We start from the raw sequence: 22,101 nt of genomic DNA on the forward strand, positions 1-22,101 counted from the left end.
AACAAAATACTCCCCACTCAACCTCCATCCCAACCCCTGTCTATTGCCTGGGGTCCCAACCCTGGTGCCCAAAGTTCCAGTGCTGTATCCTCAGGGGATTCACTCCCTTTGATATGGGCATCACAGCTGGCCTCATCCACCTGTGCTGCGGGTGGGTCTTGGTGTACTGCGTTGGGTAGAGCCCCTGGCTATGTCTCATGAGCTGCCGCTGGATAAGGAAGGCTGGCATCTCTGTCCTTGCAAATTGCTAGTATGTGGAGCCCAAGCCCCGGTGATCCACTCTAGTGGGAAGGGTAGCAGTGCTGTGTATCCACTGAGTTCCTACCATTATGGGCATGTTTTAAGCCTTTACTGGTTTTAGTACCTTGATTCTTACTGAACACTATGAGGGTAGGTACTGTTATCATCTCTATTGCACAGATAAGAAAATGAAGGTTTGTCTCAGAGAATAGGTGACTCAGCTAAAGCCCCTGGCGAGGAGGAGGAAATCTTTGGGAGCGGAGCGCACTCTTCAGCCACTGGGCTCTACCCTCTGCCAGTGTATGTGGAGAGAGACAGGACTTAGCCCCCTCAGACAGATCATGTGCTATTTGAAATGTTAAACAGTAATGTTTACTCCATGACTCTGTTCCCTAGGTACCTTGGGTAAGTGGAGTTTGCTGTAATGTAGCTTGAAAAGAGTGCCTTCACTCCAGTACGTTAGGGAGGCAGCTGAAATTGAAGCAGGATTTTAAAATTAAGCCCCCAAAGGGTCTGATCTTGTTCAAGCGACCTACTGAGGTCCCAGGCAGTGGCCCTTCAAGACCTTGCTGGCTTTATGGGCCTGGCTGTCGCCACGGCACAGAGCTGGCTGCCTTGCTCTGCATTGGAGACCCATTCTGAAGTGTAGTTTAACACAGACTTTTCTTTTATGGTTCATAGAGGAGCCTTTGGAGGCTGTCTCCACACCCTGCTCAATAAATGTGTAAAGTGGGGGCATCTTAAGTGTTTGAGGCTTTATATTTTAAATACCCAGAGGCCCTAGGCAACACTAGGAACTAACAACCTGATAAATGCCAGTTTTAAAAAGTGCTGTTATGCCTGAGTTATAAAAACTCCAGGTGCTGAGATTTCCTGTTTCCAGACGTGTGTGGGCTGTAGATTCTCCCTGTGCTGTCATTCACTTGTCTCTGTGCAGTATCATCTAGCTTTCTGCTTGCAAAGATGTGCAAACCTGCCATATCTTTCTATGTGTTTGGTTACCGTGATCTTTCCAGGGGGGCCCTGAGGCAGGTAGGTATGGCTGGCAGAACTTTACAATAGCTGAGAAAACCACCTCAGATATCCCCACCAGCAAGCATGGGGTATTCTTAAAAATACCCTGAATCAGAACCTCTAACTGCCAAGCTCATGGTTCACTCACAATAAAAGCTAACGTTCTGTGAGTGTTGATGATGTTCCAGGTATTTTTTCATTTGTTCCTTCCTCACAGCCATATTATGAGGTATTATTACTATTCCCATTTTATAGATAGGCAAAACTGAGGCTTATATAAACCTGTCTAGGGTTGCATAGCTGGTAAGTGATGAAGCCTGGATACAAACCAGACCTGTCTGACCTTTAGAGGCCAATTTCAACTCCAAGCCATGCTCAACCTCTCACTGCCCCTCTTCTCCAACTAATCACCAGTGGACTGATGTAGCCCCATCTTTACTGAGTAGGGCAAGATCCTGAAAGTGTTAGACACATGCATGTTTCATGTGCATGGCTTCTGGAGAACTGATGAGGAGGGAATATAGTTACAGGGGGAAATGAGGTCATTCTGGTCCATTCTAACCTTCAGAGCAAGGATTCTCAATGTCAGCACTATTTGTTGGGCTGGATTTTCCTTTGTTAGTGGGAGACTGTCCATTGTAACAGAGAATGCTGAGTAATATTCCTTGCCTCTACACACTAGATACCAGTAATCATCCTACCCCATCTTAGTTGTGAGAATAAAAAAAGGTCTAAAGACTTGGCCATATATCCCCTTGGGTTTATGTGGGAAAGGAAGAGACATAATGTCAACTGTCTCAGTAACTTTCTTCATGACTGAGACAAAATACCCAACACCTACAACTAAAGGAAGAGAAGTTTACTTCGACTTACAGTTGTAGAGGTTCAGTCCATAGGCAGATGGCTCCAAGGCAGAGGAGCATCGGAGAGAAGAAATAGTTTATGGCATGCCAGCAGGAAGCAGAGAGAAAGACCGAGGGAGGAAGAGGGAAAGAGACAGACCCTTCCAGGCCACACCCCAGTGACCCACCTCCTCCAACCAGGCTTTGCCTCCTATCATCACATTTAGCTGTAAATACATCAGTGGCCTAATCCACAGATAAGCATCAGGCTGCTGTGATTCAGTCACCTCCCCAAAGCCCCATCTGTGCATTCAAGAGGCTTTGAGGAGACCTCCAGATCATTCCATCAACCCAGGTTGAGAATCGCTGTATTACAGTGTAGTTATTGTATTTACCCTTGACTCATCCAACAAAAAATGTGATTTCTTGTGTTACTTGCGTGAGAGATAGCCTGATCTTAGGAATGTGTGGAGAGGAGTAAAACTGGTAATGAACAGTAGAAGCAGATGTTGACTGTCATCATCATTCAGGTTCTGGGTGGAGGGGAGGTCTTGGGCTCTGGGAAGAGGGGCTTGGAGCTGGGTCTGCCCGTAACTGCTTTTCTTCTTCCTCTAGGGCCAGGCATTGCATTTGTGGTTTACCCAGAAGCCTTGACCAGGCTGCCCCTCTCTCCGTTCTGGGCCATTATCTTTTTCCTGATGCTCCTCACTCTTGGACTCGACACTATGGTGAGCCCCTTCCCCTTGCAGCCTTGTCCCAGGGTCTTTCCAAAGACCTCTTCCCCACCCTGAGTCCAGCATTCAGGGAGGCGTAGGGGTGTGGAGCTCTCCCCTGAGCAGGGTAGGGAGGGTGAGCTACCTGTGTAGGCTGAGGGTCACCTTGCATTTTTGGTGCTTATGTGCTCATGTGCCCTTAGTACACACTGTGCCAGGTTTTAGCCTGCATACTTCTGCCTCTTGGCATTTTTTTTTAACCACAGTATATTCTATGGGGCTGACAAAGGGAGGATAACACGAAGTCAGTGTTAGGGAAATTGCAGTGGGCCTGAGACTACTGCAAGTCATGCTGACAAAACGGGTAGTTTAGTCACTGGGACAAAGAGGGTTTTTTCTCAAGGAGAAGATCAAATGTGAGTTAACTGGAGGAGAGGAATTTACATGTCATGAATGCAAAATGAAGCTTAAAACATCCTGATGGATGAGTATGAGTGCATTCTCTGGGGGCTAGAAGCATGGTTTCTGAAGCTCCTACCCTGCTGGACTTCTCCTGCGTAGCCTTGTGGGTTGCACCCCAGTAAGGTCTTTTAGACCCAACCAAAGAATGCCCTCCTTAAAACCAAACCTAACACCGACATGGCTTTCGCTGCTGAGACCTGCAGAGAGCTCTCTATGGGATTTGTGAGTGGGACAGCCTGACGCAGCTGCTGCTTTTCTGACACTTGTTCCAGTTTGCCACCATCGAGACCATAGTGACGTCCATCTCCGATGAGTTTCCCAAGTACCTGCGCACGCACAAGCCGGTCTTCACACTGGGCTGCTGTGTTTGCTTCTTCATCATGGGCTTTCCAATGATCACGCAGGTAAGGGGTGCTGGGCTCAGGCTTGGAGTGGGCCAGGTGGGCGAGGGGCCGATGGCCTTAGCTCTCAGACCTTATACGCTTAGGTACATCATCACCATTTCCACTTCAACAGCACCACTTCATTAGGGCTTCTGACCGCAGAGGGAAATATGTCATCTTGGCCACGAGGGACGTTTCTAGCATCCTTGTAATAGAGATGTAGCCTTCTTAAGCCAACAAGACAGGTGTGTCCTACTTAATGTAATGGCAAACATAAAACTTCACATTTACCAGCTAGGTACATTTCCAAGTTATTACTCATCCTAGGCCAAACCCTAGAGTCACTCCCATCTCTTCTATGTCTGGGTAAATGGGATGTTGACGCGCTCAGTGTATACACCGCTCTTGCTGTCTGTGTGACCTGAAGCAAGTCACTCTTCTGGGCCTTAATTTCTTCTTCTGTAAAATGATGGATTTGAATGAGTTGGTTTCTAAGCTTTACCTCCTGTAAGGAGATTTAAAGAGTAAGGTAGAGAAACGTTGGGATGCACGAAGAATGCCCAGAGGTATCTAAAGGTCATATGAAGGGCAATCAAACGCACATATGGGTGAAAAGGGTCATTGCTTGCTTAGGCAGAAACAAAGCATTTCGGCTACTTTCACATATATCTTCAGGTGTTGACCTTTGCCTTTGAAACATCAGATGTTAAATCACTTTTCTGAGTGCTTGTTCAATTGATTATTCAGAGCGGGTCAAGGAACTGCTTTGCTGTCCTGGTGAGGTCTCCAGTTTACACATGTGCCCAGGTTTAGGTTATTGTTTTTGGGAAGAGGGGAGACCCTTTGACTCCTGTTTGTGCCCCAAGATGGGGAAGTTTGGCTTTAGAAGCAGGAGGAGAGAGACTAGTTCCAGGGCCCGCTTGATGGTGCCTGCTTCTCTCTCTTTAGGGTGGAATTTACATGTTCCAGCTTGTGGACACGTATGCTGCCTCCTACGCCCTCGTCATCATTGCCATCTTCGAGCTCGTGGGAATCTCCTACATCTACGGTAAGGGAGTCACCATGCCTGCAGGAGAGGCAGGACCTCAGGGCTCCTGAGGCATTCCTGGCAAGCAGAATACCTGTATCCACAAGACAATGATGGGATTAAAATTGCTCCTTTACTTCCAAGCTTGCCTCAGAATCACTGTGATCCAGATTTCATAGAGTGACCAAACGTGACTGGTGGTGAAACTCAGAAGTCTCTAGGGCGTGCCTTTGGTGTGGTCTGGCAGGTGAATAGTTAATATCTGAGGACGATGGCCTGCTGCTACCTTGCAGGTGTGAAATTAGATCTTAGTCTTGGTAGCTGCAAAGCCTGTGTAGCTTGAAGCACTCAGAGTTTATTTATTCCTTTATAGGGCAAACTGTAAAGGAACTGGAAGTTCATTCTTAGGAGAGTGGAGAATGAGATATGATACCACAAGCTCCACTGGTGAGAGTGCAGTTTGCCCTATAAAGCAGGCCCATTCAGTGTGGTTTAAAAGCATCATTAAAATGGAAACCTTTTAACATTTCTGTTTTTAAACGTTAAATAGCTTCCTCCTCCCTCTTTCACATATATCTGCTATTAGATCTCTTGGCTTGGAAGGAATAAATAAACTCTGAGTGCTTCAGCCCCTGAACTTTGCTAAATTAACTGGGGACAGGAAACCCTCTGGTCCCTAAGGGAGCTGGTGGCCTTAAGCAGCTCTCACAATCCTAACTCCAGCAGGCTGGACTTGGATCTAGGTGGAGTGTTAAGAAGTAAATCTCAGAAAGAAAACAGTGAGATTAGCTAACACTGTTGTTAGCAATGAAAAAGAGCTTGCACAAGTATGTGAATTGCTTTCCTGGGGACAGAGCTTTCTTTAGGCCCCAAACCAGGGTCAAGTTAGTGTGAGGCACCTGAACATGAACCTTTGCCAAGAATGAAAGAAAAGAACCTTTGCAAAGAATGAAAAGAAACCTGATCCATTTAGTGCATTGCCTTCCTGGCTACAGAATTTGAGAAATAAGCAAGTGGATTGTTTGTGTTTTCTACTTACTCCTAATAATCTCTAGACTCCTACACTACTAGACTACTTCTGGCAGCTGATATACAGCGGATACAATATTCAAGTTTTAACTTGAATGCAATATTCAAGTTAACCTTGGATACAATATTCAAGGTTAGATTGAAATAGCCAATTAAGATTCTCAGGTCAGCTTGGCTCAAAGGCCAATCGGCAGCCAGTTTCAGGTCTAAAGTGGGATTTCCCGAGTATGCACAGTGGTGAACCTCATCACTGACTTTTATTGAAGTCGAATCACATTGAAAAAATGATGGGCATTTTCCTGGGATCCAGCACAGGGACTTTCTAGCTGGGGGAGGATGCGATGGAACAGTCCCGCCCTGGCATCCACCCGCTAGCTCACTGTATGCTGTGTGCTCCTATTAAAAATAGGGAGGAGAAGGACAACTTCCCACAGTGATGGAGATGGCCTACCAGCTACCAGTGGAGAGAAAATGTGCTTACGAAATGGAGAAGGTCAATGCTAAGTGTTGGCTCCCTAGCTAGGAGCCCCTGTGCTGCCCAGAGCCAAAGCAGGGCCTGCGTAGTCAGGAAAAGCGTGAGAAGGTGGCACCTCAGAGATGAATAATATAAAAGGAATGAACACTGAGATCTAGGCTTGTTAGGCTGAAATCCTAAGCGACGCAGGGAAACCTAATTAACGCAGAAGGCTTTGGGTCTCAGGTATGGTATTTCACGTTAGCCGTAAAACAATAATTTGGGGGTTTCTTGTACATAGGTACACACAGGACTGAGATGTAATTTGTGGGATGTAATATAAAATAAAAATGTGATATCCCCTGTTAAAAAATTAAGAGTTCCCAGCCAGTGGCAGAAGAATCAGGTACAGTGTCCTGATTCTGGTTTAGTGAGATTCGCTGGTTTAGTGAGAGGACTGGGCCCCATAAATGTAGGTACAGTGTCCTCCTGGACCCCATAAAATCAGGTACAGTGTCCTCCTGGGCATCTGTACAACTGAAGTGCCAGGACGCTCCAGCCCCACCCCAAGCAGTCCCCACCCAGGATTCTGTCCAGACCAAGGGCAAGGTGTGGTTTACAGAGGCCAAAGCCCCACACTTTCACAGGGCAAGCGATGGATCAACTGAAGAAAGGCCTTGACTTCCCAGTTCTGGATGATTGGCCGTGTGTGGTTGTTATGGAGACCAGTTTCTGAGTCTTGCTTCTGTTTGTTGAGTGTAGAAAGCAGCCATGAGTTCACCGCTTTCCTCCAGCCCCATGTTTTTCTGTGAATTCAGGCTAGTCATGGAGAAGCAGCTGCTCAGCTCCCTTGTGAGGCCTGACCACTTACTGTCTTATGCTCTTGCTGACCACTTGCTGTCTTATGCTCTGGCCTCAAGGGCTTGCAGCATGCAGATCTCTCCATGCGCCCAAGCTCCCTGCACAACTTGCTTGTTAGAAGTTAGACTTTGAAGGACTGGATTAGCGGAACATACAGAGCAGGTAGGGGAAGCCCTCTAAACAAAGGCCTAGGTGAAGACAGCCGTAGACACAATAGACTCCTAGTGGTGACTTGGACATGAGCCAAGGCATTGGAGACCCGGGCTGGAGGGCTCTGGAGTGAGGCAGAGGCTGCGGACACTGACTGAGAGCTTGCCTCGGTAGCAGGCACGGGGGAGGAGGGTCGCCTGGTGGTTCCCAGTAGGTGCCCCTGGTCTGCATCTGCAGGGCCAGTCTCCAAATTGGCAGCACAGACAGCAGTCACAGGACCAGGAGCTGTCTGAGGCAGAGATCAGGTGTCTGTATCACCTGTGGGAGGTCCAAAGAGGAAGGTGACACTCAGGTCTGAAATGGCCCCAGGACTCAACCTTTTCACTGTCAGCCCCAGGACTGCGCTACTGAGGTGCCTCTTGCTTCAAACTGAACACCTATCATCCTCCCTTTCCACAACTGGGGGTGCCACTCCTTTCCCCTCGGGGGAAGCTTGAGCACATTGCCGTGGTCTCTTACCTCTGAAAGGAGGCTGCTAGTTGTCTTCTTCAGGTGTGACCCCAACTCTGTCACATCAGTGTCCCCAGTCAAGCCACATGTCACTATCTCTTGGGGATGGGTGAGTGGAGAGGAAGAGTGGGCAGCGGGACTGATGCTAACAGCAGAAGTTTCTAGAATCTTTCTCTTTCTCCTTCCCTCTCAGAACTGAGGCCTGCTTTCAGTGCTTTGGTGTGATGAGGACCTTAACTTTGACTTGTGTTTCTTTGGTCCTCTCTCCTCACTTACATTTATGGGGTGTAGTATCCAGAAGTCACTCATCTGAAGGTGCTTGACAAGACACTAAAGAAAACAAACCAACCAACTCCAAGTTGGTGACGTTCACTGCTTAAAGGATCCGTTTCTTGCCTATCAACCCAAGGAAGCAAGCTGAAGCCTCTGTCCCTGAGCAGATACCCAAGAGCTCACCTGGCCCAGTCCTCTCACTAAACCAGCGAAGCTCTGAGAGGGGAAGGGTCTTGGCTAAGTTCACACAGTGGGTTAGGTGCAGCACCGGGCTCCATTCTTGGATCCTAGCTCCTGGTTCAGGGCTTTTCCCTTGCTCCGCCATCAGAGTTGCCTTTAAGTAGAGCAGGAAACTCAGCTTCAGCAAGAAACTGTCAAACGACTTGAGTAAAGTTGCTTTTGGTGCTCCCTGAACTCCCCTTGCACGGGCTGCTGTATCGCATCCTGAGTTTAGGCTGTGCTCTGAGATGCTTCTGTCCAGGAAACCCAGAGATTCAGTGATGAGGGCTCGCCGATGTTCTGGTCTGAGGTTGGCAGGAAGCAGAAGCAAATCCGAGGAACTGAAGACCGGAAATGATCCCAACATCAGCGTTTTGATGGTGGTGGCCAGAGTGGCCTTTCTCTACTAAACTTTACCATGAAAGTTTTACATGCATAGGAGAAGCAGCACTTCTTTTTAAGAGTATAAAGGCAGTTACTTGTTTTACTGGATATTAACAGGTTGTGGTTGTGTATATTTATGGGGTGTAATGTGATACAGTGATATATGTGTACATTGTGGGATGAGTGAATCAAGCTAATGGGTGTATCCATCACCTCAAGTACTTATCATTTTTTCCCCTAACCTTGTGGCTGCTACCGTCATTCTGCTCTCTGCTCCTATGGGTTCCGTTCTTAAAGATTCCACCTATAAGTGAGCTCATGTAGTATTTGTTTTTCTGTGCCTGGCTTATTTATTTCACGTAGCATCATGTCTTCCAGGTCTACTCAGGTAGCTGTGTATGACGTTATTTCTCTTTGTAAGGGCTAAATATTATACATATCTATATCTATCTCACATTTTCTTTATTCAGCCATCAGCTGAGGTGTTCAGGTCTGTTGTGAATCTTGCTGCAGTAAACACAGGAGTGCAAGTGTCTTAATAAAGTGTCATAATAGAGGTCAAGTTTGCCACACTGACTTGAAATCCCTTCACTCTACCCCGGGAGTAGGACTGCTAGATCATATGGTAACTTTAACTTTTTGAGGAGCCCCCAGAAGGTTTTCCACAGTGGCTGTGCCAATTACACTCCCACCAAGAGTGAGTGCACTAGGGCCTCCTTCTCTCCACAAGGGCCATGTGACTTCAAGGTACAGCTGGATGGATTTTCAGAAATGCTGAATTCAAAGGAGCTTGAACTTGCGAACCTCAGGTCTGTTTGGCATTATCGATCCCACAGTTCTGAGAAGGCCACACATCTAACAAGCTCAGGAAGGAATGGGGGAAACTATTCAATTTTAAACATTCCTCAGTGGCTTTCCCTTTCAAGGAGTGGTCTGAAAACCTTCCTGAACCAACAGGGTATAGGGATGGTGGCTACATGGGCCAGGACAATAACTGTCTTCCTTGTATTTTACGTAAGCGATGTTGCTGAGTGACTGAGAAGACAGCCAGCCATCCTTTGACTGAAACAAAGTGGGTGATGGAAAGCATTCTTGGGAGGTGGGGGCCAGAAAACCAACATATAGTGATTTTTGCTCTAAATCCCGAGGCTTTCATAAGACACTGTATTTATTGACTACAATCTTAATTGGTTGTATCAGACTTCTCCCTAAGCACATCAGACTAACTCAGAAAACAGCCACATACATGGACTTCCAGGCTGTGGCAGTGCTGAGACCTTTGGGCTGGAACTGAGCTTTTTATATGTCACTGCAGTCTGACATTTTTGCACCTCACTGCAGAGAGTATTTAATATCTATTTAAATGTTCCATTTGCCCTAATCTTCCTGGCAACAAGTCACTGGTCTGATGATTCTCTGCATAATAGAGGTCAAGTTGACAGCAGGCTGGGGCCATCCCCAACCAATGGCTCTTGAATGAAGGGCTCTAGTGCCTGCCCCTCCTCACCTGGGGGCTCTGTACCTCATTCTTTCTCTCTGCTTCTTTATTTGCAGGCTTGCAAAGATTCTGTGAGGACATAGAGATGATGATTGGATTCCAGCCCAACATTTTCTGGAAAGTCTGCTGGGCGTTTGTAACTCCAACCATTCTAACTGTAAGGACTGCATGTTTTCTCTCATGGATAGCGCCTTGCATGCATATGTGACAGTTACATTTGAAGATATGTGTGCCTGTGTGTGAACCTGGGAAGCTGGTGGGAGGGGTAGTATTCTTGTCTTTCAGGTGAGGAAACTGACCTTTAGAGAGGTGAAGTGACTTGCCTAAAGGTATCCAGCTGGTCAGGTGCAGAGCTGCATCTGATGCATGGGTTTTTGGAGCACTCCTTGGAGCATTTCCCATTATATGAACCTGCCTTATAATCTGGTTGCAAACGCAGTCACAGCTGACATGCACCACATGCTAACATGCTTCAGGTTCTGTTCAAGGGTCCTCCTCTGTCTCCTTTGGACGTTCTGTCTTAGTCACTTTCCTGTCACTGGGACACAATTCCTGACTCCCACAACTTAAAAGAGGAAAGGTTTATTTTGGCTCATGGGTTTTAGGGAATTCACTCAATAGTCAGCCGGCTCCAGGGCAGGAAGGGCGTGGTGAAAGGGTCTGGTGGAGGAGAGCTGCTTACATCATGGTATCCGGGAAGCACAAAGACAAGGGAGAAGCTGGGTTGGGGGCTGTACCCTTCCAGGTCATGCCCCCAGTGGCCGCCCCTCCCAGCAGAAAGTCCGCTCTGAATTCTGCAGAGGATAAATCCACTGACAAGCACAGGGCCCCCGAGACCCAATCACCTTCAGAAAGCCCCACCGCTGGACATACCAGGATTCTGGGGACATTCTGATTAAGCCATGACGGGCTGTATGGGGCAGGTATAGTAATTATCTCCACACTGCAGATGAGGAAACTAAAGCCCAGAGGTTTTGTGACTTGACCAGCCTCGTCCACCTAATGATTAACAATAGTCTGGATTTGAACTCATGCCCCCAGGCAATGCTCGGTGCAGCTGCTCCACAACTAAGCTAGCATTAATCAGACTTTTGTTGTTCATTTCTCTTGCTTTTGAGGACTATCTTGTCATCCTCCAGTGTGAAGGTAACATTTTGGGATCGTCTGAAATTCATCTTTTTAAAGATGGGACCCTTTCACATGTCAGCAAATCTGTGAAGTCTTGCAGTCACATGTTGCCGCCTTCGGGACTTGCCATAAGCTATGTTTCCCTCGCGCTGCTCTCCAAGCACAGTCATTAATGGAGATCTTGCTTTCCGTTCCTGTCTAGCCCACCTGCCTCTGTCCTATTATCTGGCTTCTTATGGGGATCATGTTGTCAAATCCCCAGGAAGTTGTAACTTCTGCTTCACCCAGTAGGTGGCAGTAGAAGCCAGATTAAGATCTTTCATTTTCGTTCAGCGTGCATACTTTGCTTAGGAAACAAGACCAAGGAATACAATTATTATGTGCTGCAAACATATAGCTTTTTTTTTTTTTTTAAAGAGACACAAGGAGGATGTAGCCTTTTTGGAGATGGGGAAGGAGAGCAAGGGAAGAGTGGGAGTAAGGAGATCAAAAATGATGGTCAAAATAGGTAGTGAATGTTTACATTAAAAAAAAACTTATTAAGATAAAAGACACATTGATAAGAATGACAGGTCACATGTGTCTGAAATGCGGGAGAGTACTTTGAATATTTTTGAGGGGAAATAATGTCAATGTGTCCTTTACTGTGATACATTTTTAAAAACGTTTACTGTCTTTTTTGATTATATTTCTCAAAATGAATATAATTATGCATCATAAATATATACCAATCAAATATTAAAAAAGGAGCACAAGACAGAATGGATAAAAATATGATTGCAAAGAAAATCCTCCCTTCCTTCCTTCCTTTTTTTCTTCCTTTCTTCTTTCTTTTCTTCCTTTCTTCCTTCCTTTTTTTATTTTTGTCACAAAGTGAGTTTTAATCAAAATGCCCCAGTTTCATCCTGAAAAGCTAGAGGTTGTGACAAGAGGGCCACTCAGGACTTGTCCCTGCCTGCACTGACGCAGACGTCATACCCAGATAGGAGGCTGGAATTTGTCTGAAAAGTCCCACCAGATTTGGGGTGTGACGTTGGAAAGGACTGAGACAGGTAGTTGAACATGTGTGAGGAACTGGGGCTTCCCTGCAGGCGAGTAGCAGTCCCTGGCGGGGCCCTTCAGCGGCCAGGCTCTCGGACACAAGTGTTCTCTGTGTCTGCCCAGCTCGGCCATTTCCTCCAGTTACTGCTCCTCGTGGTTTATTCTTGGCTGAGTCCAAGTTAGAATTTGTTCTAGCTTCTGTCTTCCTTTTTCTCCTGTCCTAGAAGGGATTAAGTTTGAGAGAATTTAGCTGTTTCCTGGAGAAGCACATCACCCAATCATAACCAGAGCTGCTCTGTGGTGCTGAGGTCCCTTATGAGAGAGGCGTGTGATGGACATTGTCTCAAAAGTTTATGACCACTCCTCCTGCTGGTCAATGCCCTCCCCGTTTTATAGATGCGCTGTGAGGCTTGGAGATGTCAGAGCCAACAACTGAGGCCAGGGATGTCTAGGCTTCCAGTCTATGTTCTAAACCCAGGCTGTCATCTCCAAGCGGGGTTAGTTTTGTGTACTTGCATTAAACTTTCTTAGTCTTTATGAGCACAATATTAGAAAAGAGGAATTCTAGAGATGCTGTGCTTTGTGAGGATGCTCCTCAACTATGCTGTGTTTTGCTTGATTTCAATGAGAAAACTCATGTCGGAAAGCTGTAGAATGCTTTGGAAAGTATCTTGAACCAAATTTCCCCTCTGTGCTGTTGAGAAGGTAGGGACAATTAGAGGTGGTCATTTCCATCCTCACTTCTATTGTCATTGCCAGTCTGTGAGTTCCCAGCACCTTCATTGGCTGCCATTCAGCCAAAGGTCGGGGTAGACCTGACTTGGTGGCTAGATCACCATCACTCATGGTCAAGCCCACTGGAGGACAGGGATTTACCAAAGCCGATGTGGCAGGGGGAACCAGTTTAGCACAGGACACATTTATACCTCTAAGCTTGATGTGATATTTGTGCAACTAGAAATGGGCACCAAAGGACCACACCCAGTGCTTCCACTTTGCCATTTGCCCTGCTATAAAACGGATATTTGTGATGTGCTGCAGTATACTAAGATCATGTGTTTCAATTGCTCCAGAGCCTCTGAAATAAAATTGATCATTTTACACATGCCTTCATGGATTTATAGAGCTATAAATATTCGCCATGCAATTATTGTATACATAGTCAGATCATGTTACTGACTTATGCACACACATAGCAGATGTATTGCTATTTATATAGTAAATGAAATGGAGCAGCTTCCCATAATTACGTTGGGCTATACTTCCAATAGACTGGTTAATAAAGCTTGTAAGTCGACAGGCATATGTTTAACAGAGGGCCTAAAGTACACATCTCTTTCCATAGGAGCATCTTTTTCTCAACAGTTATCTCCAGGCTTGTGTTGCTTGTGTTGTGCAATTCAATATATTGAATTATCCTTGCCTGGAAATAATGGCTCACGCCAGCAGCCTGAGCTTTGCAACAATAATATAGATGCTCTGCATTTGTACAGTGCTTCGTGATTTCCCCCAAACACTCCCATATGTTATTTTTCCTGACATAATTTCCTGCAATCATTTTCAGGCAGTTATTTTATAGCTTATGGCAGGGCGAGAGATGGAGAAGGCAAGTGGACCATAGTTCCGGGCTGAAGCATTGTAGGTAGGGTAAATACAGCGAGCCACACAGTCTTCTCTGGGAAACGCCACCCCCGCGAAGGCTTGGCTGGGGCAGCCAGAGCCCTCCCTCCATCTCTGCAGGTGCCTCTGTTCTCAGCGCTCTTGTCCCCTCACCCCAGCCCTCAGGACAGTCTCACTGCTGTTGCCAGGCAAAGCTTGCAGCGATGGGGACAGTGGGCAGAAAATGCTTGGTGATCTCTCTTAAAGCCAAGAGGGCTCCAGAGGAAATACTAGACCGTTGTTCCCACAACCCCTGTGCTCTGCACGTGGTGGGAACTGTAGGCTCCTCATAGCAGGGGAGTCTGAGGCTTCAAGGTCCCTCAGCTAATTAGTGGGAGCCAAGATTAGTCTGCTCATCTCTGGGCTCTCGGCTCGCCATGTGGTGCTGACTCCTTCACCTGGAGTCCGTGGAGGCGGGAGCTGTGCACGCTTTTCATTGTCCCGCAGCTTATTATAGGACCAGCTTTCTGGCTCAGTCACTGCTTGGGGACCACTTTGAGTATGAGCTTTAGTGGCAGCTTCTGGAAATGGTCCAGTCAAGGAGAAAGTCAAGTGGATTCAAGACATTAAAAATTAAAACACATAAATTTTCCAGGCTTCTTTCTTTTCACTGAAGCTTGATTGCCCATTCTAGAAAAAGGCCATCTCTGAAAACTTCCACCTTCTCCCCCCTTCCCCACCCCCGGTCTCTTTGGTGACATCCTTTCTGTTGGCTTCTCAGCCTGACTGCGTGCATATCTGTGTATGTGCATGTGTGTGTGTGTGTGTGTGCGTGTGTGTGTGTGTGTGTGTGTGTGCGTGCGTGTGTGTGTGTGTGTATGTGTGTCTGTGTGTGTGTGTGTGTCTCAGTTCCCAAGGGACAGCGAGTGCAGGGTCAGCGGCTGAGTGTGTGTCATCTTCCTCTCTTTGAAATGCACTTTCTTCATTTGGAAAATTCCATTTCAGGGCAAATGTGGGTATAAGATGCAATAATAGAGACGAAAGCATCAGACACATGAGAGGGGCTTCAGCGCATGCCTGGTGAATGAATGAACAGTTCACACCACTGTCCTAATGCGTGTGTTTCTCTTTTATTCCCAGTTTATCCTGTGCTTCAGCTTTTACCAGTGGGAGCCCATGACGTACGGCTCTTACCGCTACCCTAACTGGTCCATGGTGCTGGGATGGCTCATGCTCGCTTGCTCCGTTATCTGGATCCCAATTATGTTTGTGATAAAAATGCATCTGGCTCCTGGCAGATTTATTGAGGTAATTCTACCCCCCCAGCCTCTCCCAAGGGAGAACCCCTAAAAGCTCTTTTCATTATAAAACAAAAGATTCAGTAAACTTATTCAAGAGGGAGACTTGGTGATTAAGTGATTACAGTTGCCACCATTTCTATTAAACCCATTTTTATTATTTTTCCTCTAATGGAACGGCTCAGCCAATTTACAGGCTGAGCTGTTATAATGCTATTCCTCAGTGTGGTGACGGCTCCGGGGAATAAATGATCGGTGTCTCCTCTTTCCTGGAGCTTTCTCCTCCGCCCTCCTCAGCCGTAATTTAAAATCCCAAAGTCTCGTTTTTATCGACATCAGCTTTCCCCTCTCCTGTTCTCCTCTAAGCCTCCTTCCGTCCCAAACATCTGTTACCATTAAACTCACAATCGCCACCCGTTCCTCTTGTCCTTGTGTTAGGAATGACTGAGAGGTCCTAGCTGATTCTTGTCTCTAGTCTAACTTAATGAGAGTTCTGGCAGTCACTGAAATGAGGTGGGACTGGCTTTCTTAATCCCTTGCCCAACCTGTTTCCCATCTGTAATGCAAAGAATCCCCAATCACCACTTGTTGAGTCACCTGTGAAGTATGGTCAGGCTTTTCTTACTTATGAGAAGTCACATGTGTAGGGATGCTACAGATCCTCCAGCCCTGCCTCTGGCTTGAAGATCCAGGGGTATTTTGTCTGTTTTTTTTTTTTTTTTTTTTTTCTGGTACTGGGAATTGAACTCACAACCTTGCACTAGCCAGGCAGGCTCTGTGCCTCTGAGCTAACTCCCCAGCCCCTGATTCAGGGTTATTTTGGACCACACCAGTGCTACTTAGGTTTTCGTCCAGAAACCACTTATGAAGATACTGGAAATGTAAATCAACAGGTACCAGGCAGCTCCACTGAACCAGAATAGGGAGGAAATGGAATCCTGGCATGGCTTGCAGGTGATGCAGCTGCATGCTCAAGTTAGAGAAGCCCTGGACTAGATCAAGGTGAAGAAACACCTGTCAGCAAAGCGCAGAGAACAGCCATGGAGGTGTTGCTCTTGGTAGCCAGACTGATAAAAGGAAGAGGCATAGAAGCGGGTTGGGAATACGGTGCATAGTAGGTGCACAAAACAAATGTCTGCAGGTGGGCCGGCAGCTTCTGTACTCCTTGGCCTGCAGATGGAGTTAGAGTTGGTAAGAGGAGCATAGGAGTCTTCTTATTAAAGCTCCATTCCAGTTTGCATCCTACGCATCATCCCCTTGAGCTAAAGGGGACACATTTTCCTCCAGAGAGGGCCTGTGCCTGCCCCAGATCAACCTCCCCGCAGTGAGACCCAGAAATCTCTCTCCCTTGAAGCAGAACCCAGTTTTAGCTCCTGCTACTGTTGTCTTAGGCTAAATTCTCTAAACCAATGAGTCAGTTCTACAAATTTATTATGGTTGATTTGGGACACAAAGGTTGCAAAATGATGATTAAAGAGAGATTAAACTAATAGCTATAAGAACCAGCTTTGCTTTAATAGGTAATAAACATATAATTATTCCCTCTTATATAGTCAGAAATATGTTTTCTTTCTTTTTTTCTGGAAAACGTTCCAGACAAATTACGTTTTCCCTAAAAATTTCAGTTGAAGGAATAGAGACACTCCCATTATTTTCAGCTTGCCTAAGAGAACCCACACCATTGAACCAAGTCAGAAGCGAGTATTTTTGTCAATAGACCATTACAACCTTTGCTCACTGCTGGCAGTGTATCTTTGGGGTTGCTTTTTTTTTTCCTTGTCATTTATATACTTTTGGAAAATATACTAAACCAAATGCAATTATTTTGATGTAGTGATCCACTCTTGAGACTACAGGACAGAAGTAATTGAGCACACGTCTTTCACAGACTGTAGCTCACAGACTGTTGTCATTTGGAGGGAAAAAGGTATAATTAAGGCATGGGCCCTTTATCCTTCATTAATTTTGTGCAAGGTAAACATGCATTTGTAATATTGCTTGCAGGGTGATAGAAATAGTTTCAAGCGAGCCACACTGACTCTCCTCTCTATTATCCCTGGGCTAGTTCATTAATGGGACTGATCTTCCTAACTACCTCTCTTGAACCTAAGCAGGGGCGGTGCCAACGTGGTCCTAAGCAGCTTGGGCATGAGTGCACGGTCCCTGGGGGTAGGGGTGGTGTGCATTGCTTCTGTAACCACGACTGTCTTTGATTTCTCTGCAGAGGCTGAAGTTGGTGTGCTCGCCGCAGCCAGACTGGGGTCCATTCTTAGCTCAACATCGCGGGGAGCGCTACAAGAACATGATCGACCCCCTGGGGACCTCGTCCCTGGGACTCAAACTGCCAGTCAAGGATTTGGAACTGGGTACCCAGTGCTAGTCCAGCGGTGTGGAATGATCCAGTCTTTAATCCTGTGTGTTCTCTCTGCCTCCCCCTAAGATTTTTCCCAGGCTCCCTCTCATCCTCCTCTCCATATCTTGGTTCACAACCATGCATGAGTGTGGTAGAAAAGTAGGACCTAGTACCGCCTGCTATAGTGAGAGCTATATGGACCACTTGAAGCGCTGTTTGTTTGTGCTCATGGTGTCAGTTTCTAGAAGTGTTGGTCTCCTGAGCACAGTCTCATCCCTTGGGGCCTCAGTGAGTGCTAGGAGATGTACACAGTTTGGTTAGCAGAGGAGGATCTGCTGTGTTTTGTCACTGGGGTGCCAGGCATAGAAGGGCAGAGTTTCAGGACTGTGAATTTGGACACAGCAGCATTGCAGAACTGAGCTGCGTAATGCAGTGATTTCGTTCAGGCCTCCGAAGCTCAGGACAGGATACATTTAGAGGGACAGCAGTGGCCAGACATTGTTTTGGATATAAAGCAAAGCTGGTCCATTTGGACACTACTGAGGCTGGTAAGTTCATATTTTCAGCCGTCACCAGATCTGTTTCCTCATTTGGAGCAAGGACACTACAAACTCAGATGCTCTGCTCTTGTACACTAGGGGGCTGAGTAAAACGTCCATTCTTTGCCCTTAGACATCTTTTCTTTTAATAACCACACTTGTGAGATCTTTTGGTCATTTCTTCTCCTCCCTGTACAAGAAGCCATCTTATAATTTGTGCCTAATTTTGTATGTTCACAGTAGAGCTCCACTATGCTTTCTATGTGATGCTTGGTATCGTGGTTCAACATCATGATCCTTTGTTTCTTCTCCTCTAAGTGTCTTCCTATAAGCTGTAGATATGTTGTCTTTCAACCTCTGGGAAAACAAGACTTACCCTGGTTCTGTCTATATATTATATATATAAGACATAAACTCTTAAAAGACATTAAATGCCAATTATGGTCATAGAGAAATCAAAGACGTGAAGAATTTAAGGGAAAGGAACCATAATATTCACTGCACTGGTAGCACATCTTAGGTCACTGTGTTTACAGAAATTTCAGATAAATGCAGCTTAGGTAAGTAGTGAGTGATCCAGATAAGACTATAGCTTTTAAGACTACATTTAGCCAATTCAATTTCAAGAGTTTCCTATTCACAGCACCCATTGTAACTGCACTCTAATGAGAGCGAATCACGTGTCTGCAGAGATCGAAGAAGCCGTAACCTTTATTATCTTCTTGTATCCTGAACATGCATTTATGAACTTTTTAAAATGTGATACGTGCTTATGTAGTGTGTACTCGTAGTGGTGTTTTCCGTCCTTATAAATATCTTAGGAATCATTATAGAGATGGTGAGTTTAGAATAGTGTAGTCTGGGCTTTTTTTTTTTCTTACAGTATTAATATCTAAGCTTAAAATTGTTTCCTCCCCGGGAGACCATTTCAATCATTTTCTTACTCATCTGCCTTCATATAAAGGGTCTCAGGCAAAGTTTTCAGTTCAAATCTTGTATACTGACGTGACATTTTCATCTTGTTCAGCAGCAATGAAACCCAACAACAGATTTTCCTGTTAACATTTTAAAAAGATGATTTCATTTGTATCTGCAAGTGTCCGAACTATTTTTTCTAAGCACTTTCCTTCTTTTTAGGGCAAAGAGCATCACCATTTGCCAACAAGGCTGTGAATGTCCAGGTTTGCAGAGTAGCCCGTGAAAGGTGTTGGGAAAAGAAACACAGATGGGTCTGAATTGTAGATTTTCATGTCTTTCATCTGGAGTATGTTTTCCTTCTCTCTTCCTTTCCCTTTCCCCTTGTCTCCCAGAGCTAGACCTTGCTGACTCTCACAAAAACTGAACCTGGAGCTTCTAAACTCACTTTCAGGAAGTTGAGGTGTGACCTTGCCTGTCCAGTGTTTGCTGTTATGATCTGTCCGCTATCAAATTTCCCCAAGGAAGCCATATGGATAAGGAACCTCCATTCCCTTCCACATGTCACAGAGTGGTACCAAAATTTAGTCTGTACAATTGATAAAGAGAGGTGGGGCAGAATAATAAGACTTTCCAATCCAAAGGTGGAAGGAAAGATCTCAAACTGATTAGCATTCTCTCTTGGGATTGGTATGTTCATGTCAGGATGAATGGGCTTTGGCTTTCCTTTTGCCTCTTGGCTGAAACTGAGTCTGATGCTGGACATCAACCTTATTTCTGCTAATTAATACTTTTGTGACTAAAGGGAGGGAGGGCTCCCCCACATGGATACCGCTGTCTACAGACTGAAAGCTAACTCCATTGTGAGAATGGAGACCCCCTCCTTAGGTAGTATTTGGGGATAGTTATACAGTATTTGTGTCTCTTAGGATTTGTCCAGAAAAACACAGTAGATGCTTGGTAAACAGCTAGGGCTCCCGTGCCAACCTCTGTTCCTACATTTTTCTAATTTCATATACAGTTTGCTTCAAGAGACTTGCTCAGGTGAATGGTTCTGGACTTCTCTGGAACTGGCTAGCTTTTAGATTTGGTTTTGTCAGTTTTACAGCCATGTTGGAGTTTGAGGTTTTCTCTGACAGGATGGTTCAGTGTCCCAGGTGTGTCAAGTTGTCATGTATCTGTAGCTTTGTGCTTCCCCTGGACTTAGCTTGGGTGCTCACAGCTGAGATGTATCTGACCAGATGGATTGCTCCCATGCTATTAAAATGCACCATCAACTGGAAGAAAAAAACAAATGAACAAAAATAAATGAATAGTGTGGTTATCACCTGCCACCCAAAGGGTTCCCTTCAAACTGGGGAAACACTGAGTTGCTTAGGAAGTACTTCCAATGGGTCACTGTGTAAACTGGTTGGTTTTTCAGTTATGAAATTATTTCCTAACACCAACAGATATCAGAAACCCTTTCAGAGAAAAACAAGCCATATTGAAAAACAGTAACCCTGTTATTTCCTTAAAAGAGAAAATAATGTATATTTCTTAACTATTGGTGTTGTGGCTTCTTATGCAAATATTTGTCTTGTATACTAGTAACTTTTAATCTTTGTGTCACACGCTGCGTTTGTCACGTGCAAATATGTCTTTGGTAGTTGTTTCTTTGTTTCCAGTATATTTATTTATTGCATGAAATCTGTGATCAATGCAGAATCTGAATGACCTCAACGCCTTTGAAATTTCCAATGTGTTTTTAATACTAAGAAATGTAATCAGCTTGTATTTCTGTGAGCAGCACCTTACAAAGAGTGTAATGCAATGATCTTTGGGTGAGACTTGAGGTGTCTTTATGCCGCAGTGGCGTTGGGAGTTGAGTTTTGTTTACGTTTTTGTCCTAACATCTCCATGTGCCTCGGCGCTTCCTGTCCACCCTCTCCTGTCAGCATGGTTTCCCGTGCCTAAATGTTTTCTTCTCTCTCTGTTTCCATGGCCATCAGTCACTGTCCTCTTCCTAGGGGCTTGCACAACCACTGTTACTCAGTACAGGTGGTGGCAAGATCATACCGCTGTGGTCGCTCCTGGGTTTGCACTTGCGACTCGCTTCTTTGAGGCAGATGACCTGAGTGAGGGTGCCCTGCGTGGCAGGTTGTCTTGCAGCGACAAAAGGCCAAGGCCAACAAATAGGCATTTCCTGTGTTTCACGCTGGGTATCACGAGGGAAACCTGCGGGCTGGAAGCAAAGGCAGGTGATTCCATCTGGATACGCATTTTCCCACAAAGTGGGCCTGAGATTTGGAAAGTGAAGCTTCCAGTCTTGCCCAGATTTCGCTTTGGTTGTCCAGGAAGGCCAAGGAATTCTGAATTGTGGCCTCTGCTCAGGTCGCATCTGAGCAGCCTGTAGCCAAAGAGAAGGTGTTTTCAGACTGTGTATTCATCACCTCTGAAAAGCAAGCACTGGTTTGATCTGCCTGCTGTGGATGAAATACATCTTCAGGTGACCATTTGCCTTATAGGTGTATTTTATTGTTAGGGTGATACTTAGTAATTCTCTAGGAACTGTTTTGTCTCTCATTTGTTGGTCTTTTTTTGCACTTTATTATGGACCTATCAAGGAATAGGTTACTTCTTAAATTGTATACTTGGATATTACCCTAAATGCAAGCATCTTATGTGGGTACTGTGGCCCATGAATAAAGATATGTTCGCTAATCAGGTCCTTATATTTTTTCATTAACTGTACATGAAGAAAATATATTATGTTACAAGTGATGCATCACAAGTATCTTGTAGAGTATGTATTATATACTGTGCATTATTCACTTACAAAGTCATTATTCTTGAGGCCCTACCTCAAATTTTGTATTTATGTGTATAAATGCAATTTATTGTATTATATATTTGCCTATTATATACAGATATAAATTAGAGTTTATCCGAATAATGTATGAGCCCAAAAAACCCTAAATAAATGTCAGTGTTTAAAACATAATGATTGTGGGAATTGTGTCTGTTGCAAACCCATTACCTACCATCTTTCTTTTTTAACAAACGACCTTCAGGTTTTCCCGGGATTGATTGGTTTTATTGTGAGAAACCTGGAGCAGCAGTGGAAAATTGCCCTCGGGGGAAAATGAGATATTATTGTGCTCCAGCAGAAACAAATATCAATTAAATT

General features: G+C 45.3%; 1 protein-coding gene across 1 annotated transcript in view; it reads left to right on the forward strand.

Annotated features, from left to right (window-relative positions):
* The window catches only part of Slc6a5 (solute carrier family 6 (neurotransmitter transporter), member 5), a 52,137-nt gene extending 30,246 nt beyond the window's left edge, over positions 1-21,891 (forward strand). The window contains exons 10-15 of the mRNA XM_013502900.1: positions 2,712-2,824; positions 3,544-3,675; positions 4,603-4,702; positions 10,116-10,216; positions 14,968-15,135; positions 17,350-21,891. Coding sequence (XP_013358354.1) covers positions 2,712-2,824; positions 3,544-3,675; positions 4,603-4,702; positions 10,116-10,216; positions 14,968-15,135; positions 17,350-17,505 — 770 coding nt within the window. The 3' untranslated portion in view covers positions 17,506-21,891. The remainder of the gene's footprint in view (positions 1-2,711; positions 2,825-3,543; positions 3,676-4,602; positions 4,703-10,115; positions 10,217-14,967; positions 15,136-17,349) is intronic.
* Positions 21,892-22,101: the final 210 nt, after the last annotated feature.

Source organism: Chinchilla lanigera, unplaced genomic scaffold (assembly GCF_000276665.1).
Source record: "Chinchilla lanigera isolate Chin_1 unplaced genomic scaffold, ChiLan1.0 scaffold00075, whole genome shotgun sequence".
Taxonomy (NCBI): Eukaryota; Metazoa; Chordata; class Mammalia; order Rodentia; family Chinchillidae; genus Chinchilla; species Chinchilla lanigera.